General features: G+C 33.2%; 1 protein-coding gene across 1 annotated transcript in view; it reads right to left on the bottom strand.

The window, feature by feature from the left end:
• The window catches only part of LOC103262259 (dystrophin-like), a gene marked incomplete at its 5' end in the record, with an annotated part of 166,531 nt that overhangs the window by 75,527 nt on the left and 80,483 nt on the right, over nt 1-10,521 (bottom strand). The window contains one exon of the mRNA XM_008059882.2: nt 6,725-6,905. Within this exon, the coding sequence (XP_008058073.2) occupies nt 6,725-6,905 (181 nt within the window). The remainder of the gene's footprint in view (nt 1-6,724; nt 6,906-10,521) is intronic.

The raw sequence follows: 10,521 nt of genomic DNA, 5'->3' as shown, positions 1-10,521 counted from the left end.
CGCCGCTCCTGGCCACCGCAGCCTCGACCTGCTGGGCTCTGGCGATCCTTCCGCCTCAGCCTTCCAAGTAGCTGGAATTACAGGCACGCGCTACCCCACCCAGCTGATTTTTTTTTGATTTATTGTAGAGATGAGGTCTCGCTGCCCAGGCAGGTCTCGAACCCGCGGGCTCAGGCAATCCACTCACCTCAGCCTCCCAAAGGCGCGGGATTACAGGCTGAGCCACCAAGCCCGGCTTCGAAGTATTCTCATGACAGTCTCTACTACTCTGTTGCTAAAGCACCATTTTAAAAACACAGGCACCTTACTAATGTTTTATGATTAGTGAAGTATATTCAACATAATGAAAATTAACATAAGTGATTGCAGGTTTGGAAATATGTTTTGTAAATTCCTGGGAAAATGTTTAGGGCTACCGTGCTGCACTGCTGTTTACCTTGAAAGGTAGACAAATATACCATTAATCTCTGATCATTTAGTACAGCCCTGAGGGATGACAGTAAAAGAAAATGAGCAAACTGGCATGTAAAATTGCAGCAAAGGAATACAAAAAAACCACATTTTCTGTAGCTTTGTTTAAATACCCCTTGTTTTTATTCAACTGTCTTAAAAGAAGGAGGGGCTGAAGGGAAGAGAAAAAAGAAAAAGAGGAAAGCAATGGACAGAGCAATAAAAGCAAGGCAAGATTGTTTCATTATAAACAAAAAGAGAGCCAAATATAGAACTAGGTGCTATCTTTTTTGATACACATGACTCTATGTCAAGGGCAAAACATTTTAAATAGAACACAACATAAACAGATATATGTATATATTTCAAAAATTCAGATTTTTCTCCATTGTAAGACATCACAATGAAGAGAATCTCAGAACAGTAGTTAAAATGTGACATTTTATTGAAAATAAAAGCATAGCTATCTCTGCTCTCAAAAATTAAAATTATTCAGAAAATAGAAAATCACTTAGGTATCAGAGAATGAACGGGGTAAAGAGAAAGAAAATGTAACTGTGTCATCCAATAAGGTAGCACCTGGCTACATCTGACCATGTAGTGCTTGAAATGTGACCAGTCTGAATTGAGAGGTTCTGTGCACGTAAATACACACCAGATACTGAAGAATAAGTACAAAAAAATGTAAAACCAGCTCTACATTTCAAGAATTTGATTCTATCTTTTAAAAGTAATATTTTTATTTGTTTAAATAAAATATGCAATTAAATTACCTATAGCTGTTTATCTTTCAATGCGGTTACTAGAACATTTAAAATTATATGTATGTGTATATATATATAGTATGTCTCACATTATATTTCTATTGGATGGTGCATGTATACCAGCTGGAAAAAGATTCCAAGTAATCCATTTGGGGAGAGAAAAGAGAGAATATGTGAGTAGTCTGAGGAGTGAAAGGATTTAAAAACATCATCAGTCCTATTATGAACATGAAGTTAAGTCCAACTTGAATTTCCCATCATTTTTCATGCAAAAATGAGCTGCATGAGTGTGTAGAAACTGAACTAATGACACTCTCTACTCCTTTGACATGCCCATCTACTTTGGAAAAATTCTCAACTTGAGTCTTTTATTCCATGCCAACCAGATTCCTAAGTCATTTTCCTTGTCCTCATGGTCAATGTAATGACAAGGAGATAATACAATCAACAAAGACTTATTAAATGACATTAACCATAATACAGAGTAAGAATTTCTCTAAAATGTGAACACTGGCAATGATGTCAAGAAAGAAGACAGGATCCACATACATGATGATTAGCAGACTAGAAATGGTTCTTAACAGAATGATTCTTTAGAAATGCAAGGAAATTTGAGTATCATACTTTGAATATAAAATGCCAATATAAAAATTGCTTCCTTAGTTTGACAAAGGTCTTTGTGATTGGAATTCAATCAGATTTCCAGTCAAAATTCCCATCACTGAGTATTCTATCCTCTAAAATCTATCACTTAATTACTTCAGGCCTTTGTGCTTATGCCACTTGCTCTGCTAAAAGTCCCTACTGCTCAGGCCTTATTCTCACAAAGGGTGGAGTGGTCTGACATAGGCGAAATCGATGGGTTTATTTGAATTTTGTCTAGGATCACCCTAGAATTTGTTTAAAAATTCATAAAACTCCAATGAACCAACTGAAATTTGGATTTTTTCATAAGCGCTGCTCTATTATTCATCTCTTGAGCAATTGCTGTATTTTTCACATTAGTTGCATTTTTCTAACCAAGTTTGTGTAAATACAAACTACTACCCTACTGACATACATATTACAACATAAGGTAAGTTTAATTTTTTGGTTTCGTTTTGCTGAATTTTCCCCTTTTAAAAATATTTTTAAACAGTAGCTCTATTCGTTCAGCAATCCTATCCTCAAATCCTGTCAAATCAAGTTTTGTGTTAAAGTATTTTTAATTGATAAATCATAATTGTGTGGGTTTGTGGGATGTAATGTGATATTTTAATGCATGTATGCATTGTGAAAGATTCAATCAAGTTAATTAACATACCATCACTTTACCAACTTACTTTTTCGTGCTGAGGGTATTAAAAGTTTATTATTTTAGAAATTTTGAAATATGAAATACATTATTATTAACTGTGGCCACTATGAAGTGCAAGCTCATTAAACTCTAGTCTAGCTAAAACTTTGTACCCATTGATCATCATCTGTCCTTCCTTCATCCCTCCCCCTTTCTACTCACTGTTACTATAAGTTTGACATTTTAAGACTTCACATATGAATAAGATCATATAGCCTTTGTCTGTCTGTGCTGGCTAATTTCACTTAGTACAAAATTCTCCAGTTCTACCCACATTGTTGCGAATGACAGAATTTACTTTTTAAAGAAGGTGTATAGTATTCCGTTATGTGTCTATACTACAATTTTATTTATTAATTTAATTTATTTATTTGTCTATTTATTTATTTTTGAGTTGGAGTCTCACTCTGTCGCCCAGACTGGAGTGCAGTGGCCGCTCCCGGCCACCGCAGCCTCGACCTGCTGGGCTCTGGCGATCCTTCCGCCTCAGCCTTCCAAGTCGCTGGAACTGCAGGCGCTCGCCACCACGCCCGGCTGATTTTTTGATTTATTGTAGAGATGAGGTCTCACTGCCCAGGCGGGTCTCGAACCCGTGGGCTCAGGCAATCCACTCACCTCGGCCTCCCAAAGGCGCGGGATTACAGGCTGAGCTACCGAGCCCGGCTGATTTTGTTACACTTAATGTCCTTTCTCCAACTCATCACACAGCTGGCATGTGCACATTCTATGTGTTTGGTTCATACATCATCTGCCCCGAAACATGCTTTCTGATGACAAAGTCATTAAAATCTGTGATAATATTATATTCAATATTAAATTTTATTATCTTTCTTTCTATAAACTCCATGAGGCCATAAATATTGCTCTTGATTTTCTCTGCTAAGTACATTACATAGTACTGACACATAGCAAGTGTTCGAAAATATTTATTGAATTATTTAGTAAATGAGTGAGCAAGACAGTGTTGTGACAGTACTCTAGGGGTATAGAACAGAAGAGCATCCATTTGACATTTTAGAAAAAGTGAAATTCTGACTTTGTTGTAACTGATATAGTCATTTTCCTCATTTTCTGCAAAGCTAAATCAAACTATTAAAAAACCCAAATGATTATTTTCTTATGATTTCTACCTCACTATCGAAATAAACCGAAATTATATTACAAATGTTGTTGCCTTATTTACATTTAGAAATAAGGTTTAATGTCTTCTTTGTTGAAATAATTATCTATAAAACACTAGGTGTTATATTTCCGTATTCATCTAGGTTAGGGCATGGGTTTTCCAGTTTGCACTTTCAAGAAAACTATTTTGTCAGTTGTTTTGGGAGACAATTCCATCCCCTCAACCTACTAGCCCTAGGCAATTACTAATTTACTTTTTGTCTCCACAGACTTGCTTATTGTGGCCATTTCACATACATTGAATTATATAATATATGATCTTTTGACTGGCTTCTTTCACTTAGCATAATGTTTTCAAGGGTCATCCATGGTGCAGCATGTACCAGTTTTTCATTTCTTATTACTGAATAATACTGAATAATATTTCATTGTAGAGGTATACACATTTTCTTCATATAAGTTGATGGAAATGGGGGTGGCTTTTTGACTATTATGAATAAAACTGTTATAAACATTCATGCATACAATCTAGTTCTTATACAATCCCATACCAACCGTTTCAGTTACTCTAGTCTTGTTGTTCACTAGTGGCATAGGGTTAACAAAGCATATGCAACTTATTGCTCTCTGAGAACTAAGTAAAATGATGTATAAGAAAGTCATTTATATACTAAAAAAACTATGAAAATAGAAAGCAATATATCTTTTAATATTATTTTCTCCTGTCACTTGTGGCAGCAACCATCAATTTCTTACACTAGTTTTCATTGCTCAAAGTATACTTCAAAAGTCAGGTTTTTGTTTCACTGTAAGAAAGCTAGTAAAATAAATAAAAGTCATTGCAGATGCCTATGCCCCTTGGTTAACTTGCATTTTCTAAATACTTAATATGTTCGAAGTACTATACAGTCATACAAAAAAAAAAAGAGATTTCTTCCCCAGTGTCAGTTTAGGGATAATATATACAGATGTACAATTATTCAAAATAATTACACATTAACAAAATAAACTACTACATAAATTTATGAGCAAAATTTCAATTTTATGTATATATTACATACTTAATTAAATGATTAATTAATCAAGACAAGTATTCCAAAAGGGTAAATAAAAATGTTAGAGATGTTTTGGTAAATAAATCGGAAGGGAAGACAATTTATTTAGAGATCAATGGTGTGAAAATTTTTACAGTTTTATAAACAATCCTCATATGTATTTATGAAAGATATAGAAAAGAAGGATGATTATATAGATGGATTGATAGTTGTATGAATAGAGAGACTATGTTATTCCATGCTTATATTGTAGTATCATAGATAAATATTAGTTATCAAACATTGCTATTCTCAACATCTTTAAAGTAAATGGAAAAAAGTTGAACCTTAATATAATCAGCAGGTATATATAAACTAAAATGATTTTCTGGTAAATTATTTGGTTTTAGGAGAGGTTTATGGATTTTATAACAAAACAAAACATATTATTATTAAATAGGTCAGTATTTGAGTATTTAGGACATTCAAAATGTTTTCCCCAATTTTAGAGACACGGCAATAAGTACATTAACATCCACTAGATGGAGCTGATATTATTGTAAAGTTTTACAACCTGATTTCCTATCAGGAAAATACACCCCTCAGGAAACACAAGTTTGAAGTACAAGAAAAAAACGTGTATTTATTATTTGCTTTATTTAGTTCATTTTGTTTTTGTAAAACCAAAGCGCTAGGAAATAGGAATCCTTTATGTATATCACTATATTAATTCTAGAAATTATAGTATTTATTAAATTTTTAAAATATTTACCAAAAAAGCAATAGAAAAATGTGTTTTCCAACTAAGTACAGTTTTTTTTCTTTAAGTCGGAGAATCACTCTGTCGCCCAGGCTGAAGTCCAGTAGCACTCTTATGGCCACAGCAGCCTTGACCTGCTAGGCTCAGGTGATCCTTCCGACTCAGCCTCCCAAGTCGCTGGAACTAAAGACACACGCCACTACACCCAACAAATTTTTGTGATTTATTGTAGAGATGAGGTCTCACCACATAGCCCAGCCTGGTCTCGAGCCCCTGGGCTCAGGCAATCCACTAACCTTTGCTTCCCAAAGTGCTGGGATTACAGGCTGAGTCACCGTGCCCGGCCTAATTAAAGTTTTAATAGAAAGCAAACATATGTTCTTGTGCTTCTCATAACAAATTTGGGAAAGAGGCTTTTAAAAAATACTTTAATATCAATTCCTTAAAATCCAATTATATTCTGTAATTCTTCATGTGTACCCAGGACCATATGTATGCATGTGTATGGCAGATGAAAAACTATTTATTTAAAATGTTCATTAACCTGTCTCATAAGAATTCGTGTCTTAAAATTAAGCTGATGGGTAGAGATATTTTGGAGCAGATACCATGTATTAACATCATCTTATTAAAGCAAATTAGTGAGAGACAAAAGAGACATCTTGAAAAATTTGCTAGTCACGTGGTATGCATTTGCATAATTGTTCCACTTTTATCTTTTATTTTATCATCAAAGGAAAGGAAGAGGATTTATGTAATTATAGTGATCCAAGAGTAAAATGTAGCCCAAAGAATAATTTGTCCTTTCCTAAGTTTTAGTTGCCACATGTATGCTAAAGCTATAATACTCTTCAAATAAAGTGATAGAATTATCAGAAGATGCCTAGTTAAATATTCTTGTACATAGAGCAAACATGATTGAATGAAGGCCTATTCACATGGTCTCAGTGGCTCTTTTAAATCCTTCAATGTTAAAAAACATCTGATTTTGAAATTTGCAACCTACCAAAGAACCATTACGTCTGTACAAAACACATTTTCTTTGTTCCTCAAAGTATTAGAATTATTATGAAGAAACAAATCTAAGGATAACATTTCTATTTTTCAACACCAGCATTTCATTACTTGTTAATATACATTTCATGGAGGGTGGTACCTTTGATAGAAGTTTTTCTTTCATGTTAATATTTTCTATTTTTCCTCACAAATGACCAATATGAAAATTTTCAAGTGAGCCATTTAAAACATGTGTACTTACTTGTCTGTAGCTCTTTCTCTCTGGTCTGCACATCAGAAAAGACTTGCTTAAAATGATTTGTAAAGGCCACAAAGTCTGCGTCCAAGAACATGGGTCCTTGTCCTTTCTCTTTCAGGGCTATGCTTTGAATTTTTAATCGTTCGATTTGAGGTTGAAGAGCTGATAGCCGTTTGACTTCATCCTGTAACATAATTTAGAATATTAAAAATAAATAACACGTTTACTTTGCAAAGGAAGGTGTTAAATAGCAGTGAGGCAAGTTTAATTTAACACTCTTAACAAACTTTGGATAAGAACATTCAAGCAATGTAGGCAAGCATCTTTCACAAGCTATCATTTTAAGAATAGTTTGACTCTATGTTCAATACTTAACATCATATACAACTTTCTATTTCAAGATGACATAATTTAGAGCATTATTGAACATGAATGTGAGCAGCTTAAAAGTACTATGAACGGTCTTAAATACTTTCCATAAATCAATATAGATGCTTAGCTACATCGTATATCAAAATTGTGTGACTTTGTCTCATATTCTAAGCTCATTCAATGAACATTTTTTCTTTCATTTGTGTAAAATATAAGTTATATATAACAGCATATATGTGCATATGTAAATACTATATTAAATTACAAGTATATATGTAATTTATATAAATTATATACTTGCACAGAAAATCAATTAAATATGTGTATGTATACACACATAATTATATCTATAATCTTCTTACATCTGTATGGTTTCATTACTTCTGCTGACCAAACACGCAATTGCTACTCTTTTAATTAGGATGACTGTCCGTGTTTCCTCTTGTTGTCCCAATATAATTATTGATAGCACCCTCTTTCATTCTCAATAATAGCCTGGCTTGTGTCATATAATCATATGAACACTGTTGTGCTGTCCAATATAGTAGTTATTAGCTACATGTGGCCACTAAGCAACTGAAATATGGCTAGTCCAAATTCAAATGCCCTGAAATTATAAAATATACACTGAATTCTGAAGACAGTATGAAAAAATAAGAACATAAACTACTCAGTTTTTTAATATTATCAAGCCTTAAAAATGATAATTTTTTGATAAATCTGACTAAATAAAAAAGTCTTTGTTGAAATTAATCTACTTGTTTCCTTTTTAATGTGGTTTCTAGAACCTTTAAAATTACATATGTGGCTCAAATGTGTGGCTTACATGATACTTCTTTGGGATGAGCTATTCTCTGCGTGTTTTCATATTCTAGTTTCCAGTGAAGTTGCAATTATTTTGTATTTAATACATATACAATTTGAACTCAAACAGAAATTTTGAAATGCTCGTTGTTAAAGTATTATTGCCAATTACTTATAGTTCATATGTAGGCTACATTTATAAAAAAGTATTTGATGATAATTTACTAATAAATATGTAAAAAGTAGGATGATTAACATTTTCAAATTGGATCATGATCCAATTAGAAGGATGGGAAAACAGATAGAATTATACTAATTCTGAACTAAATTTAAATTTGAGCTTCTTGGAAATAAAAGAAAAAAGGAAAAAAGTTGTTATTTTTATATGTATGCATATTCTTTTGGAGAGAGTAACTTTTGTTGTAGGATTGCATTAGATAAATTCATCATATAAATCATTTCATGGTTGCAAGACTACCTAACTGACAATGTCACTTGTCTTGGTTTTTAGAAAATATAAAGCTAATTTTCTGAGAAATGTGCATTAAGTGGTTATAACCATACGCATTGATTCAGATAGAATTAACTTGGACAACTTTTTTCACATGTGAAGATTAAAGACATTTAGCTAAATGGGGAGGTGACTGAAGTCTCTCATTCGAATATAAATCCTCTCAATCAACCCCTTAAGGCTGGTACATATTCATAGATAAATAATGAAACAAGAGGTAAAGTGTAATAGTCTGTGTTCTTTATTACAGAAATACATACACATACTTTGTATACTAGACTTACAAATGGCACCATTGGCATCTGCTGTGAACAGTTAAGTGTCTGATTTACATTTGACCAGATGGAAGGCCATCATTTTTTTTTCTGTTTAGGGGGCTGTAGAAAGAGCCTACATTAAAGCCAAGTGTGTTCTGCAAAACAAAGGGAACTTTGAAACTAATAAAACATTTGGGCAAATGTTCAATTGAGACCTTAAAGTTCTGAGAACAAATCACAGAAGAGATTATTTTCAACTGAAGTATTCAACATTTAAAAGATGTTAACAATTAGCCATTATTTCCATAAAAGGGTTTGGTGTAGTTTGTTCTCCAGAGTAAGGCATTCTTTGAGTCTGTTTATCCTTTAAAATTATACGCTTACCTGATGGAAGTTTTTGTATTTTTCTCAGGAAAGGATACATGGATTTCTTCCGATTCTCAGAAGGCTGTGTAACCCCCAAAATATGAAGAAACAGTTCTGCCGGGCATTCAATTATAAGCTAAATTTGCACTCTAATGCTATAAAATTTCTCCAAATAAAAGAAAGCACTGAAAAACTGGATATAAGAATTTATTTACCGGTCACTAATCAGAGCCAAACAGTATGATTTTTTATCATTTATAAAAAGCTTACCCTGCTAAATATTTTACCTAAAGTGATTCATCAAATTAATAGGAACCAGTGGGCCACAGAAAACGAGTAAGACATGATGAAAAGGAATGGGATTGTGCCAATGGAATTTGGAACTTTGTGGTTAGATGTAATAAAATAAATATTTTCATTTAATATGACTTCTCCAATCTTTAGAAAATATTTAATATGTACAGCCTCCAGTGATATGGAAACCCTAACCCCCAAAGTGACTGTATTTGGAGATAGGACTTTTAGAAGGTGATTACATTTATATGAGGTCAACAGGGTGCTATCTTAATACCGTAGGATGAATGACTTTGTAGGAAGAAGCAGAGAGAAAGATAACTTTTTAAAAAATATAAACACACTAATAAAAGCCATACGAGAAGGTGGTCACCTGCAAGTCAGGAAAAGAGTTCTAGTCAGAAGCTGAATCACACCCAGTCTTGATCTTGGGCATTCTCACCTCCAAAATCGTAAAAAAAAAAAAAAATAAACTTGTGCTGTTTAAGCCACCTAGTCTATGGTATAGGCTGGGCCAGTCCAACCTGACAAGATAATATCATTCGTGGCCAAATCTGGGACATTGAATATCAATTTTATACACAAATGTACTTTGTAGATGTTATTACTGATTACTGTATCGGAATCTCAAGACTCAAGTTAGGAAATCTTTCCAGATTTTTGTTGAAAGAAATAATGTAGGTAGATTATTCTTCTGATTCACAGGGGGAAAAAAGCCACGGGAGCTATTCTTTATTATTTTTTTTAAAAAAGCATGTTTCTAAATTTAGAAATTCCTTATATTTGCATATTTGCCTAATAAGCTAAGGGACTTTCTGTACTATATTATTTACTCAGAATATACTTTTTAAGTTTATTTACTTCCTAGTAAAGCTGTAGCTGCCATATTTAAAGAACCATCAAGTCTATCAGTCATTTTTTCCTTTAGTAGAGCTCTGAATCCCCCATCAATTTCTGGATTCAACACAATTTTTCAAGTCGACACTGACACTTCTCTTTGCCCAGTCTCCCTATATGTAAACCGTTCCTATTAAAATGTTTTTTAAAATCCCCATCATTGTCTTTTGCATTAAATACAGTCACCTCTGGGAACCTTTTAATTTATCTTCTAATAAATTTCTCATTTTTCTTTTTTTTTTTTTTTTTTGAGTTGGAGTCTCACTCTGTCGCCCAGACTGGAGTGCAGTGGCCGCTCC

The sequence above is a fragment of the Carlito syrichta genome, unplaced genomic scaffold, assembly GCF_000164805.1.
Source record: "Carlito syrichta isolate Samal-C Ts95f unplaced genomic scaffold, Tarsius_syrichta-2.0.1 Scaffold304416, whole genome shotgun sequence".
Lineage (NCBI taxonomy): Eukaryota > Metazoa > Chordata > Mammalia > Primates > Tarsiidae > Carlito > Carlito syrichta.
Note: the sequence above shows the minus strand (reverse complement) of the source record. Positions and strands in the feature narration are given on the sequence as shown.